The sequence below is a fragment of the Pelophylax lessonae genome (genome assembly GCF_965119305.1).
Source record: "Pelophylax lessonae genome assembly, chromosome: 11".
Lineage (NCBI taxonomy): Eukaryota > Metazoa > Chordata > Amphibia > Anura > Ranidae > Pelophylax > Pelophylax lessonae.
Genome location: NC_138778.1, coordinates 24,082,152 through 24,103,599, shown reverse-complemented (window position 1 = coordinate 24,103,599; position 21,448 = coordinate 24,082,152). Strand labels below are relative to the sequence as shown.

The 21,448-nt window shown below is 43.9% G+C and overlaps 1 protein-coding gene across 2 annotated transcripts in view; it reads left to right on the top strand.

The window, feature by feature from the left end:
* Positions 1-21,448, top strand: part of CCDC57 (coiled-coil domain containing 57) — a 110,089-nt gene that overhangs the window by 71,151 nt on the left and 17,490 nt on the right. For both annotated transcript variants that reach the window (XM_082272473.1, XM_082272474.1), the window contains exons 14-18: positions 2,382-2,582; positions 4,183-4,239; positions 8,418-8,628; positions 12,548-12,660; positions 17,008-17,112. In XM_082272473.1, coding sequence (XP_082128599.1) covers positions 2,382-2,582; positions 4,183-4,239; positions 8,418-8,628; positions 12,548-12,660; positions 17,008-17,112 — 687 coding nt within the window. The remainder of the gene's footprint in view (positions 1-2,381; positions 2,583-4,182; positions 4,240-8,417; positions 8,629-12,547; positions 12,661-17,007; positions 17,113-21,448) is intronic.

The following is a 21,448-nucleotide window of genomic DNA, read 5'->3' as shown; positions in this document are numbered from 1 at the left end:
TGTAAAAGTGTGCACCGACGACCAGGTGGTCGCCTTGCAAACCTGCGCCACTGACGCCTGATGACGGAAAAAGCCCAGGAGGCACGAAGCGCCCTAGTAGAGTGTGCCTTGACATGGAAAGGAGGAACCTGACCCCTGATGGAATAGGCCTGAACCACCGCCTGTCTAATCCATCTGGAAATGGTCGCAGAGGAAGCAGACAACCCTTTTTGAGGTCCTTCTGTGAGCACAAAGAGAGAGTCTGACTTCCTGAAAGACTCAAGTAGCTGCCAGGTACACCCTAATTGCCTGAATCACATCCAAGGCATGCAAGACAATTTCTTTTGGATTAGAAAGAAAATTCTTTCGGTTTAGGCCTGGGACACAGGGAAGGCAACACAATGTCTTCATTCAAATGAAAATCAGAGACAACCTTTGGAATTAAGGACGGACAGGGGCGAAGAACCACCTTATCCCTGTGAATCACCAAGTAAGGTGAACGACAGGATAACCCCGCTAGTTCCAACACCCTGCGTGCAGAGGTGATAGCCACTAAAAAGGCGGCCACCTTCTGGGACAGCGTAAGCAGGGGAATCTCCTGAATAATTTCAAAGGGAGACTTCTGTATAGCTGAAAGCACCAAATTAAGATCCCAATGGAACAATAGAGCCCGCACTGGAGGAACCAAATGTCGGACATCCTGAAGAAAGGTACACACCAGGGAGTGTGTGGCCAAAGGTCGTTGGATGAAATCTGCCAAAGCCGAACCTGGCCCTTGGTTGTACTCAAGGTCAATTTCTGTTCAACCCCCTGTTGTAGGAAGGTCAAGATCTGAGCCACCAAGAAGGAGAGAGGAAGAACCCCAAGACACTCACACCACGCAATCTACGTCTTCCACGTACAATTGTAGATCTTCCTGGAGGTAGATTTCCTAGCTTTCAACAGTGTAGGAATCACCAACTCAGATAAACCCCTATCCTTTAGCACCTGGCAAAGCCAGCGACTGTAAAGCAGGATGGAAGATTGGTCCTTGGGACAGCAGATCCTGCCGGAGAGAGGAAGCTGCCAGGGAACATTGGCGACCAGCCACACCAAATCGCATACCAAGCCTGGCGAGGCCAGTCAGGAGCCACTAAGATGACCAGAATCCCTAGTCCCTCGATCCTGCATAGAAGTCTGGGCAGAAGCTTGAGAGGAGGGAAGGAGTAAATCAGATAATACTGACCCCACGGGGCCACCAGCACGTCTGTGGCATCCGCCAGAGGATCCCTTGACCGAACCACAAACCTCTGCACCATTCTGTTGAGCCGAGATGCTAACAAATCCACCTCGGGGGAGCCCCACCGGAGACACAGCTGATGAAACACCTCCAGATGAAGGGACCACCCCCTTGTTGCCTGCGGGAAGGAGGGGAAGCAGGGGGTCTGACTATCCCAAGGAGGGGCTCACGTCCACTCCAAAACCCTCCAGGGGGAGAGGAAGGACAGCTACTCGCCATACCAGGAACCAGACAGGCACCACTCCAGACAGAACCCTGCTCCGTCGAAATGGGTGGGCTTTCGGCCAGGAGGAAGGCTGTGACTCAGGCCGAGACCCGGTCTTATGAGGCGTTTAACTCGCAGGCCAGCCCCCGTCCGGTGGGGCTATGTCGTGCCTGAGGTCTGCACACGCTCGCTGGCCAGACTAGGGTGACCACTGGATCTAGATTATCCAGTCCGTCACCCAGTTCGGCAGTTGATTGTAGATCTCACAGGTAAAAATCCATGAGGAAGAAAAAATGTTCTATCTAAAAAATCTTGCTAGGAACAAAGTTTCCAGCAACGAACTAGGTCCTTACTCCTGACTAGGCTTAAAAAAAACTGAGTGGTTATAGCAGAGAGAGGGAATATACCCCCCGGGACTGCCCATGGGTGTAGCCAGAATTATTTTCTGCCTAGTGTCCTACTCCTGTAGGGGGGAGTATAACCCAATGGTTATGAATATTGGGAGCTGTGTCATGTAATGAAAGACAAAGTGGAGTTACTCTTTAAGGGAATAATTAGGAGTGAGATTTAATAAAAATGTTTGTAAAGTCCTGGAGATAAGCAAGGGGGCCACATCAGGGGACATTGACAGTTTAAGCATCATGTTTTACAACCTTAAAGCCTCCTCTGACAGATATGTTTGAGGATCCGTATAGCCCTTCATGCATCTGTGCTGCTCCACAGTGCTCCTGCCCTTCCAGATGAGCCTTCCTTGTTTTTACCACAGTGTCACAGCTGAAGAACATATAGTACATAGGGAATAGGGATGATAGTGCATACGTCTGCACAATTAATTTATTTATATATTTTTTTAACTATAATCTTAGTGAAACGATCATATGCATCTAAGAATATTTTGGTGAATGGTTGCTTGTTTAGGTCCAGCAGAAACAGGCAGAAATCAATCAGCTTCAATTTCAGCTGAACAATGAGACTCGTCACAGCCAGGCCACCATCACCAGCCTTCAACAGAGACAGTCTGAACTGGAGCTGCAGCTCAATGAAGCCCGGAAAGAGGCTGAAGAATATTTTAAAGGCAACCTGAAGCAAAATCTGGAGACAGTCGGACTAGGAAATGAGGTCAGCATTTCTTCTTAATTTTGTGCTCCCTAGTTTACCAGCGTGACAAAAATGTCAATCCCCTCAGTAAAGTGACCATCAATGCCTGATAATTTGGACAGTTCAAAACTTGGTGGCATGTCGTCTCCCACTTCCCCCATGTGACATTTCTGGGACCTTTTGATTTGCCAATTAGATCCAGTAGCTGCATTGTGGGAATGCATGTAGCATATTTCATATTCCTTCATACCTGGAAGTTCCAGAGTGATAGCGAAGATCAAAATGGCTGGGAACAAAGATAAAATAAGTACAGGCGCCGAATAGTGACTTGAATTAGGGCACAACCATAGCATTTCTAGTTTTGGAGTGCCTGCCCCCCCATCTGTATTGTGAATCACTAGATACTACAGATTAAAGCACCTGGAGTGGCGCTGCAAGCAGTAAAGAGTATTGTGAATATGAGATTTAGCTCACAGACACAATTTCTTTAGACACCTGACTGTCTACTCGTTGGTAGCATTGTTTGATATTAATGCTGCAGAATGATAGTGTCGTAGTAATGCAAGATTATGCAGGGAAGTAATCCTCCCAGCTCCTGTTGAGGGCCCAAGAGTCACAGAAGCTGCTTGGGCATTCCGCACCCTGTGGTAGTGTGGCATGGCAATCTCTAGGAGCAATGTAATTGATACACAGCAGTGCCATATGGCAATCTCTTGTGACACACCAGTCTTTCTAGTATCATAGTGGGCTCCTAATGTGACATTTGTATTGTAATCTCATCCATTGCTTATGTACTGTGCATCATTTCTAGTTTGATGATTCACAATATAAATGCTGGGCCTCCCTTACAATGTAGATACGCTATAATAGTTTGTGGCCTCCTGGCCATCACAGCTATATGAGCTTTTTGGACATCCTGTTCGCAAAACCATTGACATTAATATGGAGTTGTGGCAATAACTTCCTCTACTCTTCTGAGACGTTGCAATAATGCATTACGGTAAAAAAACCTTCTTGTCTGCACAAGCTGAGCTTTTCTTTTACTTAAAAGATAATTGCTCTCTTGTTAGAACGCTGTATATTCATTTTTAAAATAAGGCACCGTTTAAAAAACCTAATACAACTCATTGACACTTTTACCTCCTTTGCTATCAATAGGAATGTAGCTGATATTCAGTCCAGTACCTGACACTCTCAATATCTGTGCTTCTTACCCCTTTCACAACATCATGGTGCTTTACAACGCACACCTTGAACTGTAGATTGTAACACTGTGGTTTTTTTTTTATCCACTAGACAGACCCACTCAGCTATGGGTGTCTAAATAACAGGCACCATAAAAGTTAATTTGCTTTCATGGGAAGGATTTTAGTATGTATAATATTCCAATAGGTCAGGGATCCTCCAGCTGTTGTGGAACTACACATCCCATGAGGCATTGTAAAACTTTGACATGCACAGACATGACTAGGCATGATGGGAATTGTAGTTCCTGAACAACTGAACTGCCAGTTTGAAGACCCCTGCAATAGGTCATGCTATCTGCCTCATTTTTATGTACCAAAAAATTCTTCGAAATTTAGACCTGCCTTTCCCACTGTGTTTTTTTTCTTTTTTATAGGTGTGTGCGCTGAAGCTGGAACTGGCCGGTCAACGATTCCCTGTGGTGCTTAGTGAGGTATGCGTGTATGTTGTGAGCTTATGGAAAATTTTCACCAACATACGTACAGGCTTTCATGTTTGGCTTTGGGAGTTGTGCAGTGCTGCCCAGCCATGGTGGTTTACTTAACACCTCTGGTGGCCCTGGAGAATGTCTTTTTATCTGTGTATTTGGAGTCCACATAAGTATTAACACTTTTTTCAAGACATAGTGAAATCATATTACCTAAAAACATAAGCAGTCAGCTCAAAGATTTTACTGCACAGTCTGACCCTTCAGCACAGCCAGGAATGCCACCCTCTTCTCCTGGAAAAGCCTACACTTTAATATGCTTGAACTCGTCACCCATATCACAATGCAGGGAGCAGGGCCGGAGCAGCTCACCAATGGACCCAATAGGCCCAGCCAATAAATATGTAAATAGTGACTTTAAGAAAGTGTCTGTTCCATCCATCCACTTACATGCAATGTCAGTTGCACATTTGATCAGTATAAAAGAGGGCTTATTCAGCGCTACAATCTAAAAGAATGTGTGGTAAAAGCAGCTGAACACCGGTATAGGTCAAAACTAACAAATCCCAAAAGACATAAAATACAAAAGGGGTGCAGCGCTAAAAATACATATAAAATCACATGGATTAATAAAAGCAATGTCCAAGCAATAAATACATAAATGAATAAATGTGTAGGAGAAAGTCCATAAACTTCACAGAGCCAAGCATAAAGGTAAGGATAAAGGAGACCCGTGCTGTAAGGGATGAGTATTGCACCACTTCATTCGTGACTCCACCACCACAGTAAGTGCTAGCCTCTCACCTCCATTAATTGACCGCATGGGCCATTGCGCTTTAAATCAGCATACCAGATAAACTCCTGCAATCCCGATCTCCTATGCTTTATCAATTCCTATGCTTTATCAATTCCGGATAACTCAGCAGCTCAGCGGTTAAACATACCCCAAAAAAAGAGATAATAGGGACATCTAGTGCTCTCCGTTTAATAAGATATTTTATTGCAAGGTAAAAGATACTACTTACAAAGGATGGCACTTTCCTAGTGCATATAGATCAGCAAGGAACATAGAACACAATGTGCTCGAGTGTACGATCCCTTCTGAGCGTCGCGGGTTTCGGGGGAGGAGCTGTGACGTCACCCGCGACGCTCCGAAGGGATCGTACACTCGAGCACATTGTGTTCTATGTTCCTTGCTGATCTATATGCACTAGGAAAGTGTCATCCTTTGTAAGTAGTATCTTTTACCTTGCAATAAAATATCTTATTAAACGGAGAGCACTAGATGTCCCTATTATCTCTTTTTTTGGGGTATGTTTAACCGCTGAGCTGCTGAGTTATTCAGAATTGATAAAGCATAGGAGATCGGGATTGCAGGAGTTTATCTGGTATGCTGATTTAAAGCGCAATGGCTTATGCGGTCAATTAATGGAGTTGAGAGGCTAGCACTTACTGTGGTGGTGGAGTCACGAATGAAGTGGTGCAATACTCATCCCTTACAGCACGGGTCTCCTTTATCCTTACCTTTATGCTTGGCTCTGTGAAGTTTATGGACTTTCTCCTACACATTTATTCATTTATGTATTTATTGCTTGGGCACATTTGATTAGGACCAGCTTCCTGATGGTAACAACAGTGGACCATGTCTGAGCAATCCATGTCAGCATGGCCACCTGGAGCCCGGGTGACAACACGGGAGAACAGCTTTAAATTAGTTGTCATTCTGCAACATAAAGTGTATGAACAATGAGCTTCATGGCAGAATCACCCAGAATCACCCAGTATCCTTTTAATGAAAGCTGCAGGTTTTCCAAAGATTGAAAATATTTTTTGAAATGACATTAACATGTTAAAACTTATATCAGAATTAAGAAATTAGATTTAAATATAATTTCAGCAATTGGGTTTATTAGGCATGCTGGGAACCAACCTCTTGGGTGGGAATGACACTCTCAAAAGTAGATTGTCTCCTCATGTCATGAGAGGAACAACCCAACAATATAAAGCTACCAAAATGTTATTCTTGTCCTTTGAGGGAATTCTTTTACCTTTGGGTTTTACGGCCACCTACAGGAGAATTGAACACTGGCAAACTAAAAAAGTAGAGACCAGCCAGTATAACCGCCCCTACTACCAGTATGTCTTCGTTTTTGCTAGTGTCCTAGGAGTATTATTATTATACAGGATTTATTTAATGCTGACAGTATATGCAGCGCTTTATAACCTAAGGGAAAACAGTACAATTACAATACAGTAGGAATCAGAAAGCCCTGCTCGTTAGAGCTTACGGTCTAAGAATACGGAAGTCTTTTCTTTAGCTCTGTTGTTTAAAAGCACAACCTGTTTTTCAACCTGCTCTTCATCAAGTCTATTTTCTAGCAGAGTGCATTCCAGGTCCAGAGTTGCTGGTATTACCTTAGCGCTCTGAGCGGGGTCGCTTTGTGAGTGGGCCAACCTAGACCAAGCAGATAGAAGTCTTCCTCCACAAAGATTGGAAACTCCCTGACATCTGTTTGCTCCCCCAAGTGTTTATTAGCCTTTTACCCATTTGGGGAGAATTTTGTACAAATGTTATCCACCTCCTCTGTGGATCCTGCAGTGTCCCTGCCTAACAAAGCGACTACCATATAGGTGGCGGATGCACCTGCCTTTAATAAGGACCCAACCTAAACAGTCCTACTGGCCGGCCCTGCTCCTCACCCCATCTTGGCTGTTACCTTACATTGCCAAACCTCGGCTGACTGGTCAGTCATTTAAATAAGTTCTTGCAAATGCTGTGATTGATCTCCGGGTTATAGAATGTTTGCAGAACCTGGTTGAAACTTTAGGCTACAGCTGTGACCTTCCTATCTAATCTATCCTGTCCGTACACATGTGGAGGACACTTTGGTTTAAAGTGCTGGACTGCTGACGTGTCTGATCTACATGGATTTCGAGGGACAACGTCTCTTTGGTTTACCCAATACTGTTTTCAGGGAGGCTACTGCTGGCAAGGGTACCCATCTACCTCAGCAGAAGCCTAAGGAACAAGCTTCAAAGTCTTCTTCCTCTCTATCGGTTAAGAAACATTGCACCATGCACAATTGGCTCGCAGTCCACCCGCAAGATCTAGAGTTCAATATTTACATAATCCTCTGACAAGCCTTCCTCCGCATTTTCAGAGTGAGCAGATGTTTATTAACCTTTCTGGATTGGACAGCTTGCAGCTCAGATGCTTGGGTGCAGAAGGTGATATAAAGGGGCTACAAATTAGAATTTTATTCCCTGTCCCCTCATCGGTTTCCCACCTCCAACCTTCCTGTTTCACCACACAAATTAGCAGATCCCCATTGAGCCCTCTCAAGTCTCCTGGTTCAAGGATTTATTGCCCCAGTTCTTGTAACAGAATGGTTTCTGGGGTTTTACTCAGACCTGTTCCTTGTTCATAAACCCAACAGGTATCTCCTCATCTTGCATCTTAAGGCTCTGAATGTTAAACTCATTTGGTTCCAGAAATTCCAAATGGAGTCCACCAGATCTGTCATCGCCTGCCTTGACCAGGGAGACTTTCCTTGCCCCTGTGGACATCAAGGACATGTATCCACATGTCCCTATTTTCCAGAACAACAGCGCTTCCTGCACTTTGCAGTGTTGTCCCCTACATTGTCAGTTCATACCCTTGCCCTTTGGTCTTGCATCTGCACCTCGGGTATTTGCCAAGGTGCTGGCCCCAGTATGAACCCTGCTGCACTCTAATGGCATCCCCATTGTGGGATACTTGGATGTATTCCTGGTAAAAGAACAGGTGGCCCAGGCTCTGTTGGACAATATGGCTTTGACTGTCTTTGCATTACAGTTATTTGAATGGTTCTTGAACTTTCAGAGATTGTCTGGGTCCAGTATTGGACAAAGCAAAAATCACAGTGTATCCTTTACAAACGTAAATTCAGACTCCCTGTCTGTTTTTGTCATCATGCTTTAAGAATTGCTTTGTTACGACACTGAGGCCTGCTGGTAGTAAGCGAGTTTATCCTGGGCTGGTGGGCAGTTTTTGTTTGCCAGTGTCTAATCCTCCTGTCGGCAGTTGTATACCACATAGGTAAAAGACTTCCTGTGTCCCTCAATGAGCTCCAAGAAAATTATTTTAACAATGAGTACAAAATCCTGTTCTATTGAACTCCAGCATTTATTTTGTTTCCTAATAGAGTGAAACTGTGAAACAGCTACATGAAGAGGTATTGACCCTCCAGCAGCAATTGGCCGCCCTTACAACATCGGGTCACGGAGCAACCAATCCTAATATACTGAAGAGCAAACTGAAAGAAGCTGTGAAAAAAATTTCTCAGCTCAGCATGGAGAAACAACAACTCATTGAAATAGGGAACCGACTACGAGCGGAGCTGGCCTCAGCAGAAGGTGAAGATCACAGGGCCCTTAAGGATGAAGGAATATTGTCCAAAGTGCAATCCTTCTATTATTGATAACAGTGGTTCTCTGCCTTAGTGAAAAGTGGCCACAAGGTGGCAGTACTGCTGCATGCATTCTTTGCTGTCTTGTGCTAATCCGAGATCATTATATACCATTATGCAGCATACCTAAAGTTCTCTTAGCTAAAAGATAACTTAAGCTGGATACACACTATACAACTTTTGTTGTTAGATTTTCTTTAGATTTACCTTTACTATGTAGTGCAAGGGCCTGCCAGATTGCATACAAATTGAAAGTGTTTAGGTTTGACCTCATATTATATGGTAAATCTAAAGGAAAAAAATCTAAAGACCATTGTATAGTGTGTATGGCCCATTAGTTTCTGTTTTCTAACAGCCGATCTGTTGGTCTGCATCTGTGGATTTTATTTCTGTTTCTGATGCTGGGAAAGCACCCACCTACACTTGTAGTTCTCAACCATAGCAGAGCCAGGCAATTTGCATAAATGGGCCCAACATTAGGGACCCATTTTCTTCTTTGTAGTGTGTTAATGTGTATTATGTGTGTAGTATTTAGGCAGGGCTCTTAAAATATAATAAAAGTATAGGAATACATAATTTTTCATTCCTTTACATTTATTTATGTTCATACAATAAAAATATAGGAATGGAAATTATACTCTGCTCAAAAAAAGTAAAGGAACACTTTGAAAATACATCAGATCTCAATAGGGAAAAAATATAATGCTGGATATCTATACTGGTATGTACTGGGTAAAGTGTTAGGAAGCAAAGGATGCCACATTGTTTGATGGAAATTAAAATTATCACCCTACAGAGGGATGAATTCAAAGACACCCCAAAAATCAAAGTAAAATATTATACATCAGGCTAGTCCATTTTGCTGAAATTTCATTGCAGCAACTCAAAATAGTCCTCAGTAGTTTGTATGGCCCCCACGTGCTTGTATGCATGCCTGACAACGTCGGGGCATGCTCCTAATGAGACAATGGATGGTGTCCTGGGATATTTCCTCCCAGATCTGGACCAGGACATCACTGAGCTCCTGAACAGACTGAGGTGCAACCTAGCGGCGTTGGATGGACCGAAACATAATGTCCCAGAGATGTTCTAGTGGATTTAGGTCAAGCGAGCGTGGGGGCCATTCAATGGTATCAATTCCTTCATCCTCTAGGAACTGGCTGCATACTCTCACCACATGAGACCAGGCATTGTCGTGCTTCAGGAGGAACCCAGGACCCACTACACCAGCGTAGGGTCTGACAATGGGACCAATGATTTCATCCTGATACCTAATGGTAGTCAGGGTGCCAATTTTCTAGCCTGTAGAGGTCTGTGCGTCCCTCCATGGATATGCCTCCCCAGACCATCACTGACCCACCACCAAACCGGTCATGCTGAACGATGTTACAGTCAGCATATTGTTCCCCATGGCTTCTCCAGACCCTTTCACATTTGTCATATGTGCTCAGGGTGAACCTGCTCTCATCTGCAAAAAGCACAGGGCGCCAGTGGTGGAGCTGCCAATTCTGATGTTCAATGGCAAATGCCAGTCAAGCTCCAGGGTGCCGGGCAGTGAGCACAGGGCCCATTAGAGGACATCGGGGCCTCAGGCCACCATTATGAAGTCTGCTTCTGATTGTTTGTTTAGAGAAATTTAAACCAGTGGCCTGCTGGAGGTCATTTTGTAGGGCTCTGGCAGTGCTCATCCTGTTCCTCTTTGCACAAAGAAGCAGATACCGGTCCTTATGATGGGTTAAGGACCTCCTATGGCCCAGTACAGCCCTCCTAGGGTAACTGCCTGTCTCCTGGAATCTCCTCCATTCTCTTGAGACTGTGCTGGGAGTTACAGCAAACCTTCTGGCAATGGCACATATTGATGTTCCATCCTGGAGGAGTTGGACTGCCTGTGCAACCTCTATAGGGTCCAGGTATCGCCTCATGCTACCATTAGTGACACTGACCCCAGCCAAATACAAAACTAGTGAAAAACAGTCAGAAAAGATGAGTATGGAATAAAAATGTCAGTGGCCTCCACCTGTAAAACCATTCCTGTTTTGGAGGTTGTTTCATCGTTGCCCATCTCGTGCACCTGCTGGTAATTTCATTAACACCAAAGCAGCTGAAACTAATTTAAAATCCCCTCTGCTACTTAACTGACCAGATCAATATCCCAGGAGTTTAATTGACTTGATGCTATACTCTGATTAAAAAGTGTTCTTTTAATTTTTTTGAGCAGAAGTATAAAGACAACTACATTTTGTAGCATTGTTTAAGTCAAAGTTTAGTCATAAAAAAAAAATCAGCACAAGGTACATCACTTGCAGTCTCAGTAGGATGTGTTCCTTGTGCTGCTGACTCTTCTATTAGTTGAAGTCTTCCTCCATTGATCCCCCATCCCCAATGCTGTAATCTTCCTGTGCGGTGGAGGTTAGTGGAAAGGAGGAGCTGTGACAGGCTCTCATCAAGAGTGTCCGGCTATACCCACCATTTCTGCCTACCTCCTCAATTAATAGATGTTGTAATATAGCTTCTAAGAATGAAAGTGCCAGACAGTTCAGCCATCTGACAGTCCTCCATTTGTAGATTGTCTTTCATTTAAAGAAGCTATAGTACAGCTTCTATGACTGGAGGAGCTGGACAGAAACGGCAGGCAAAGTCTGGCTCTCTTGACGAGTTGCTTTCCCAGCTCCATTAGCCCTATTACCCCCACAGCACTGGAAGATTACAGCATTGAGTGGGGGGGGGGGGGTAGGAGATCAATAAAGGAGGATTTCAGCTAATAGAGGACCCATCAACACAAGGGACACATCCTTCTTGACTGCTGTGAGTAGTTACCCTTGTGCTGATTTTTTTTTCCAGCTATGAATACATTTAGGTTTTAGAGCTAAATTTCAGATATGGATATTTTTGCATATGTACATTAGTCCAGCTTGGATCAATAAAAGTATGCCTTTTCCAAACCTGGCTGATCTCTGTGGAAGCGGAGAAGCCATCTTCCAGGTCCCATGCCAAGCGACTGCCCTGCTGCATGGTGAACATTTAGAGAACGCCTTATATCCTTTTCAGTAAATAAATTGGAGAGAATGGCGATCGTGACATCACCTCCCTGCCTCCCTACCTTGTCCAATCAGAACGATTTGTATTCCTTAGGGAAAATGCAAGGGGTTCTTCCAATGGCACAGGACCCAAAAGATAGCAAGGATCACAGTAGTAGGGATAGCTACTACAGTGATTCTGTGCTTCTGCAGGGATCAGATAGAACAGTGGTGTACAGACTGCGGCCCAGGTGCTGGATGTGGCCCTTTGCTTGCATTTATCTTGCCAATGGGGCACTATTCCACCAATTGACACCAATGGAAGGGCACTATTCCCCCTATTGACACCATCATTGGGGCATTATTTCTCCCATTAAAATCAATGATGGAGCTTTGATGTTGGGGCATTTTCTACTCCCACTGGCTACAGTCTAGCCCCCCTAAAGCCGGAAGGGCTGTAAACTAGCCCCTTGCTTAGAAGGGTTGGAGACCACTGAGCTAGAATGTGCATATTTACTTTGGTCCGCACTGGACTAATGTGACTATGCACAAATATCCATACCTGGATTTCAGCTTCAAGTGTTCACAGGTTGGCAGTGTTAATAGCGCAGAATCAAGCTATCTGTGTAGCCTTTAGGTAAAAATATGGAATATTGCAAAAATCCAGAATATTGCTGCACTCCTTGGTAACTTTATTGAAGTATTAAAATCACATCACAGGTATGACAGGAACATAAAGATATGTTCAGTTGCTGAAGCTCAGGCCAATATTTGAGTTCCCAGCAATGCTCAATTTTTACTCTACATTACCACATTTTTACATAGATTTATTGATATTTTGTTTTTTAGTAACGACTTCTAAACATTTGGTTACCGTAACACCACCCTCCAAGGTTCAAGCACCAGAGCCTCAAAGCCGCCTTTCAGCACTAGAGAGTCTTCAATACCAGCTAACATCACAGGTAATGTGCATTTTCCTGATACATGGAATGCAGAAGCATGGCCTCTCTCACTCTAACCCTACTATATAGGCAGATACAATTGACTTGAAAAATAACAGTGCCCTCCCTCTCTCTTAACCTAGGCAATCCTGTGACTTGAGCCTCATAGCTGTATATTTGCAGTGGGGTATCACCCAAGGCACTGCTGCCCTCTGACCGCTGGCTTCGTGAGTTTTGGTGATGCCACTACTGTGTTGCTCACTGATTCCCTTGCTCTTTATTATTCCTCTACCACCTATTACCAAGAGAGGTTAGCAATGGCTGTGTCTATATTTCTGTCAGCACAATTTTTTTAAAGTCCATATAGTCAAGTGGTTAGCACCATTATTTAGAGCTTGCAACTAAATTATCTGTTCATTAGATTATGAATGGGCATAACCCCACTGGTAAGGCTTCCCTTTGCTCTTTTAAAGGGCCACCTTTGCCTGTTCCAATAGAGTGAAATGTGTTTGATTCCCTAAACTGTACAGTATAAAACAGATAGCCACGCCATCGCCTGCATTGATAGTTTTGCTATAAATCTTCTTTTCAGTCTTTTAAACAAATAAGATGGCCATAAACAGCCCAGTCTTCTTCTGATCTGGTGTCTAATATGTTGATGGGGCCTTTTAGAGGCCATCAGAAGCACATATTACTACAGGAAATCTGAATTCTCTCAAATCTCTGTGCCTTCTGGCTAATTATTCTGTGTTTAGAGGGAGGAAGGCCATAACAGCATCTGCGATGTTCTATCCATCAGGCCATCAGCATTCATAGAAACATAGAAACATAGAATGTGTCGGCAGATAAGAACCATTTGGCCCATCTAGTCTGCCCAATATATCTGAATCCTATGAATAGTCCCTGGCCCTATCTTATATGAAGGATAGCCTTATGCCTATCCCATGCATGCTTAAACTCCTTCACTGTATTTGCAGCTACCACTTCTGCAGGAAGATTATTCCATGCATCCACTACTCTCTCAGTAAAGTAATACTTCCTCATATTACTTTTAAACCTTTGCCCCTCTAATTTAAAACTGTGTCCTCTTGTGGTAGTTTTCTTCTTTTAAATATGCTCTCCTCCTTTACCGAGTTGATTCCCTTTATGTATTTAAAAGTTTCTATCATATCCCCTCTGTCTCTTCTTTCTTCCAAGCTATACATGTTAAGGTCCTTTAACCTTTCCTGGTAAGTTTTTTTCCTGCAATCCATGTACTAGTTTAGTAGCTCTTCTCTGAACTCTCTCTAGAGTATCTATATCCTTCTGGAGATATGGCCTCCAGTACTGCGCACAATACTCCAAGTGAGGTCTCACCAGTGTTCTGTACCGCGGCATAAGCACTTCTCTCTTTCTACTGCTTATACCTCTCCCTATACATCCAAGCATTCTGCTGGCATTTCGTGCTGCTCTATTACATTGTCTTCCCACCTTTAAGTCTTCTGAAATAATTACTCCTAAATCCCTTTTCTCAGATACTGAGGTCAGGACTGTGTCAAATATTCTATATTCTGCCCTTGGGTTGCATTATCTTGCACTTATCCACATTAAATTTCAGTTGCCAGAGTTCTGACCATTCTTCTAGTTTTCCTAAATCCTTTTCCATTTGGCGTTTCCCTCCAGGAACATCAACCCTGTTACATATCTTTGTGTCATCAGCAAAAAGACAAACCTTACCATTCGAAACAATCATGGGTTCAGACACAAGTGAGGATGGCCATATGTCTCCCTGTCTGTCATTCTTGAATATCTCCCTCCTGTGACTCATTTAAAGTAATATTAAACCCTAATTAAAAAAAAAAAACACACATAGTGCTGTAGACATTACTTACCGTGTTCAGTATTTCTTTTAATGCTGTGGCTGCTTTGAAACAAAAAATCTCCCCTCCCAGTTTGCTGTCTTCAGGTGACTCTATCTCCTTACAGGGACCCATGGAGTCACCTTTGCATGTGTGCTTCTGGCTGGCGCTGCGAGCAAGTTTCTTTAAGGCTACAGAACCTCATAGGCCCAGTGGCCAACAACATCCTGCTACTCCCTGCAGCTGCCTATTGACTGGGCCTGTGCTGTACTGGGCCTGTGATGTGTACAGGGAGTGTATTCCACTACTGGATATTCAGGGGAAGCAGCACTGAGGACCTGGTAACCAGTGGCAGTGTGCTGGGATACGAAGTAAATTTTTGTGCACCGATATTAGGAAAAAATGTACTGAGTATGTTGCACTCCTTGACATTACCAATTACATTTTTTTTTAAAAAGCTGAGGGTTTAATACTACTTCATCGCATGTCCTGTGCATTAAAAGTCTTGGATACTCTCTGATTCCCAGTTCTTTTCTTGTCCATCTGAGAGTTTTGGGGGGTTACTTCCCACCCTAGTGTGTTCTAGCACCCCCTGTTATATTTTCCATAAAACACATTTTTAAAATTCAGCAGGAAAGGTGGGAACCACTTATAATGGGCAGGGCAGGTTTGCAGATCTGGGAACTCAGTGCAGAGATGGTGGGAACCCTTCATATTAAGCACAGCAGGTGTACAGACCTGGGAACTTACTGCAGGAAAGGTGGGAACCCCTCGTAATGGGCACAGCAGGTGTGCAGACCTGGGAACTCGAAAAAAAAAAAACTTTGACCATCGCTTGTGAGATCAATAGTAAAAATAGTGGATATGGTTATACAGTCTGTACATGCATAATAATGCATGAGAAGTAGGGGCTCAGAGTCACTTCTGATGGTGGAGTATGTTATAAACCACAGTCTTTGAGTGGAAGAACAGTAGGTGGACGGGGTGGCTGCCGGCTCCAGACAGAGCTAGATGGAACTCTGTAGCAAAACAAGTAAGGGATGGGGAAAAAGAGCAGCGCCACCTCAGTGTAGAATTAAACATAGGGTTTATTGCATAAGAAAAATTTAAAACTCACAAGATGGAGATGTAAAGCCAGCATAGTATATAAGTCATCTGCATCGCCTGGGGATAGACTTGGAGATGGAGGGGAACAGCCACTGGTCCGGGCTGTGTTGGTGGTGTCCGGCACTTCCTGGTTCCTGAGCTGTCTTCCAGCAGCGTCCTACGTCACATCCGGCGGTGGCAGGGATGTGGTCACGTTGCGTGCTCCTTCTTCAGGGAACTAAGAGCAGGATTGGTGGGAACCTTTCATAATGGGCATAGCAGATGTACAGTCCCAAGAAATCAGATCAGGATTGGTGGGAACCCTTCATAATGGGCACATAAGACGTACAGTCCCAGGAACTCAGTGCAGGGTTGGTGGGAAACCCTCATAATGGACAGCAGATGTACAGTCCCAGGAAATCAGATCAGGATTGGTGGGAACCCTTCATAATGGGCACAGAAGATGTAAAGTTCCAGGAAATCAGATCAATATTGGCGAGAACCCTTCATAATGGGCACATAAGATGTACAGTCCAGGGAACTCGGTGCAGGGCTGGTGGAAACCCCTCATAATGGGCACAGCAAATGTACAGTCCCAGGAAAATAGATCAGGATTGGCGGGAACCCTTCATTATGGGCAAATAGGATGTACAGTCCCAGGATGGTGGGAACGCCTCATAATAGGCACAGTTATTGTACAGACCCAGGGACCCAGTGCAGAAAAGGTGAAAACCCCTCAAAATGGTCATGGCAGGTGTGCAGACCTGGGAACTCAGAGTAGGATTGGTGGGAACCCCTTACAATGGGCACAGCAGATGTACAGTCCCAGGAACTCAGTGCAGGTATGGTGGGAACCCCTCCTAATGGACACAGCAGATGTACAGACCCAGAGACTCGGTGCAAAGATCTCACCAGTTGAGTTGCCAGAAGATGGAGACTCTACAGCATCTGCCAAAAACTGAAATATCCTGGCTGATCCTTGAATTTCTTCGCTATCTGATCAATCATTGTTAGCTGACATGGTATGATTTATTCTTTTTTTCTTGTTGGGTTTTTTTTTTTTTTTTTTTTGCTGATAATGCCACAGCGTAGTCTGTGCATAAAATTGGGTGGGCATCAAATAGTTTGCTGGGATGTGTGGTGTTTACACAACCATTTGCTATAGCTGGCAACTACTGGCTTTCAGCTCAGACACTCCCACTCTCAGCTTTTTTTCCTGGTGTGCAAGTAATTTAATGGAGATTTTAATATAAACATTTTGCCCATTTACGTAAGAAATCATTAAAAATCCATTCAGCAAGTTAAAGGAAAATACAAATGCATTAAGAAGTCTTTTTCTTTTACAGTATTTGCTCGATTTAAGTAGGTCAGTTCACTAACTAATCAATATAACCTTTTTGCAGCAATATGTTTGCATTATCATTATTGACCATTTTCTTTACAGGAGTTACAGTTTGCTCAGTACCAGAAAACTCCCAGAATGTCTGCAGATGATCATACTACTACCAGAGCCAAACCCCAATGGCACAGTCCCAACTCTGCAGTGCAGGTAAATGATCCAAACGCAGATACAGACATATGACTCTGCCTGTGTCTCTGTCCATAGGGAAATATAGAGAGCCTGTGTAATAAAACATATCACCAGGTACATGGCTAAATGCTCAGTTTAAATATATACAGTATTTCACAAAAGTGAGTACACCCTTCACAGTTTTGTAAATATTTTATTATATCTTTTCATATGACAACACTGAAGAAATGACACTTTGCTGCAATGTAAAGTAATGAGTGTACAGCTTGTATAACAGTGTAAATTAGCTGTCCCCTAAAAATAACTCAACACACAGCCATTAATGTCTAAACCGCTGGCAACAAAAGTGAGTACATCCCTAAGTGAAAATGTCCAAATTGGGCCCAATTAGCCGGTGTCATGTGACTCGTTAGTGCTACAAGGTCTCAGGTGTGAATGGGGAGCAGGTGTATTAAATTTGGTTTTATCTCTCTCACTCTCTCATACTGATAACTGAAAATTCAACATGGCACCTCATGGCAAAGAACTCTGAGGATCTGAAAAAAAGAATTGTTGCTCTACATAAAGATGGCCTAGGCTAAGAAGATTGCCAAGACCGGGAATCTGAGCTGCAGCACGGTGGCCAAGACCATACAGTGGTTTAACAGGACAGGTTCCACTCAGAACAGGCTTAGCCATGGTCGACCAAAGAAGTTGAGTGCACGTGCTCAGCGTCATATCCAGAGGTTGTCTTTGGGAAATAGAGGTATGAGTGCTGCCAGCATTGCTGCAGAGGTTGAAGGGCTGGGGGGTCAGCCTGTCAGTGCTCAGATCATACACCGCACACTGCATCAAATTGTTCTGCATGGCTGTCGTCCCAGAAGGAAGCCTCTTCTAAAGATTATGCACAAGAAAGCCTGCAAACAGTTTGCTGAAGACAAGCAGACTAAGGACATGGATTACTGGAACCATGTCCTGTGGTCTGATGAGACCAAGATAAACTTATTTGGTTTAGATGGTGTCAAGCATGTGTGGAGACAACCAGGTGAGGAGTACAAAGACAAGTGTTTCTTGCCTACAATCAAGCAGCATGGTGGCGTTAGTGTCATGGTCTGGGGCTGCATGAGTGCTGCCGGCACTGGGGAGCTACAGTTCATTGAGGGAACCATAAATGCCAATATGTACTGTGACATACTGAAGCAGAGCATGATCCCCTCCCTTCGGAGACTGGGCCGCAGGGCAGTATTCCAACATAACGACCCCAAACACACCTCCAAGATAACCGCTGCCTTGATAAAAAGCTGAGGGTAAAGGCGATGGACTGGCCAAGCATGTCTCCAGACCTAATCCATATTGAGCATCTGTAGGGCAACCTCAAATGGAAGGTGGAGGAGCGCAAGGTCTTTAACATCAACCAGCTTCGTGATGTTGTCATGGAGGAGTGGAAGAGGACTCCAGTGGCAACCTGTGAAGCTCCGGTGAACTCCAAGGCCAAGAGGGTTAATGCAGTGCTGGAAAATAATGGTGGCCACACAAAATATTGACACTTTGGGCCCAATTTGGACATTTTCATTTTTGTTGCCAGCGGTTTAGACGTTAATGGCTGTGTGTTGAGTTATTTTGAGGGGACAGCAAATTTACCGTCTGACTATGAATCTGTGTCTGCACAGCACAGATTGTTTCTATGCCAGTGACATGACATAAAAAAACAGCTCTCAGAATAAAGAATCAAAATATTTATTGCAGCAAAGTGTTTTAAGGCTTATTAGCGCCGGTTCACATAGGAGCGACGCTACTTTCAGGGGCGACCTCCGAGATCGCGGTGCGAGCAGCGCGCCGCGACCTCGGAGCGGCCGCCACGGACTTCATAACATTGAAGTCTATGGCGGTCGCCTTCTGGTCGCCCCAAAGAAGCTCCGGACCCTTTTTCTAGGTCGGAGCGACTTGTGTCGCTCCTATTAGAACGGGTCCGCAGCTTTCCTATGGGAGGCGACCTGCGGCCTGGTCGCCTCACAGGTCGCCCTAGTGTGAACCGGGGCTAACAAATCTGTATTTCAAAGCAAACGTTTATTATTTTTTTGCAATAACATGATGTAGGCAGAGTTTAGGTTGACTGACAACAGCTTTCATTTTGTTCACTCTGAGATCTGGAGGAGATTCTGCCAATCACAAGCTGTGTCACACCCCCCTAGCCTGTGTCTTTGGTGTGTACAGTGCTGTGAAAAAGTATTATTTTTTTTGCATATTTGTCATATTTAAATGATTCAGATTGAATCGAACAAATTTTAATATTACACAATGATAACCCAAGTAAATACAGAATGCAGTTTTAAATGATAATTTCATTTATTAAGGGGAAAAAATCTGTCCAAACCTGCCTAGCCCTATGTGAAAAAGTAATTGCCCCCTAAGTCTAATAACTTGTTATGCCACCTTTGGTGTCAACAACTGCAATCAAGCGTTTGCGATAACTGGCAATGAGTCTTTCACATCACTGTGGAGGAATTTTAGACCACTATTCTTTGCAGAATTGTTTAACCACTTCAGCCCCGGAAGATTTTACCCCCCTTTGCGATTCGGCACTGCGTTACTTTAACGGAGAATTGCAACGCTGTACCCAAACAAAATTTACGTCCTTTTTTTCCCACAAATAGAGCTTTCTTTTGGTGGTATTTGATCACCTGTGCTTTTTTTTTCTTTTTGCGCTATAAACAAAAAAAGAACGACAGTTTTGGAAAAAAAAAAAACAATATTTTTCACATTCTGCTATATGACATTCCCAAAAAAAAATGTAAAAATCAGGCCAATTTGTTTTCTGCTACATATTTTTGGTAAAAATCACAATAAGTATATTTTGATTGGTTTGCGCAAAAGTTATCATGTCTACTAACTACGGCAAAGATTTATGTCATTTTTATTGTTTTTTTTTTTTTTACTAGTAAAGGCGGCGATCTGTGATTTTTGGGGGGACTGCGGCGGACAGATCGGACCTCTAACTGACATTTTTTACACTTTTGGGGGTACCAGTGACATTACTACAGTAATCGGTGCTAAATAATATGCAATGTTACTGTATAAATCACACTGGCAGAGAAGGGGTTAATACTGGGGGTGATCAAAGGGGTTAAATGTGAGCCTTAAGTGCTTACTAACTGTGTGTGTGTGGGGGGGTTCTGTGACAGGCACAGAGAGATGCAGTTTTCAGCCTGGCGGCGGACAGATCGGACCCCTAGCTGACATTTTTGACACTTTTGGGGGGACCAGTGACATTACTACAGTAATCAGTGCTAAAAATATGCACTGTTACTGTAATAATGGCACTGGTATGGAAGGGGTTAACACTGTTGGTGATCAAGGCATTAAATGTAAGCCTAGGAGAGTGATTCTAACTGTGTGGGGGTTGGGCTTGTGAAATGATCACAGAGACATGCGATCCTATGTAGCAGGATCACATGAGCTCTGTGATCATTTCAGGGAGAAGGATGGTCGGCTGTGTTTACAACAGCTGACCATTCTTCTCTCTCAGTGGGGAGAGTTCGCGGGTGTCAGACGGCAATCAGAGCCACCTGACACACACACCAGCTTCCCCGCTGCCGAGCAGGCGCGGGAGCGCATTGCCGGCGGCGTGCGCTCGCCCCCTAGACTCCCCAGAGCGAGCGCCGTAGATGTACGGCAGTTTGCCTTGGAGTGGTTGCCTGCCGCAGTACATCTGCGGCAGGACAACACTATCGCTAGTTGCGAAGCAGTGATTTAGTGCTGTCATCCTGCATTAGGAAGTGCTCTTACTTAAAGAATCTCCAGGTAAGCAGCAGAATCACAAAAATAAATTACTTAGGAAAACTGAGACATGATGTCAACCATAATGAAAAAAAGATTTTAGGCTACATACACTTTAAGCATTCTGCAAGCATCTCCATGTCCTCAGTGTCACAGTCTCCCTCTTCTATAGAGGAGCCAAAAGCTAATTGTATGATTGTTCATTCAGAGCTTACAGTCCCGTCTCTGTTCCTCTTGGCACAGACTGCAAGTGTCTGACAGGGCCGACTATCACAACTGTGCCAAGAGTACCCCATATACTTCCTCTGTACTAAGATATTCTGACTGCAACTCAGCATCTCTATGTTGCCTCAAACTTTGTCCTACAAATTTCCATGTTCTGTGGTGTCGGTCCAGGCAGTTAGCACAGTCTGTGCTGTCCTTATAATAGTGCCACCCTGTTTTCTGTATTATAATAAGTCTTATTATTTGTTTAGGCCCTAAGCTTATAACCTTTGTGTAGAAACCCCAATCTGGAGGGTCTCCAGACTGATCAACTTGACACCGTTTGAAAGGTATACTAAAAGTTACTTTATTGGAGTTTCAAAACTATTTCTAA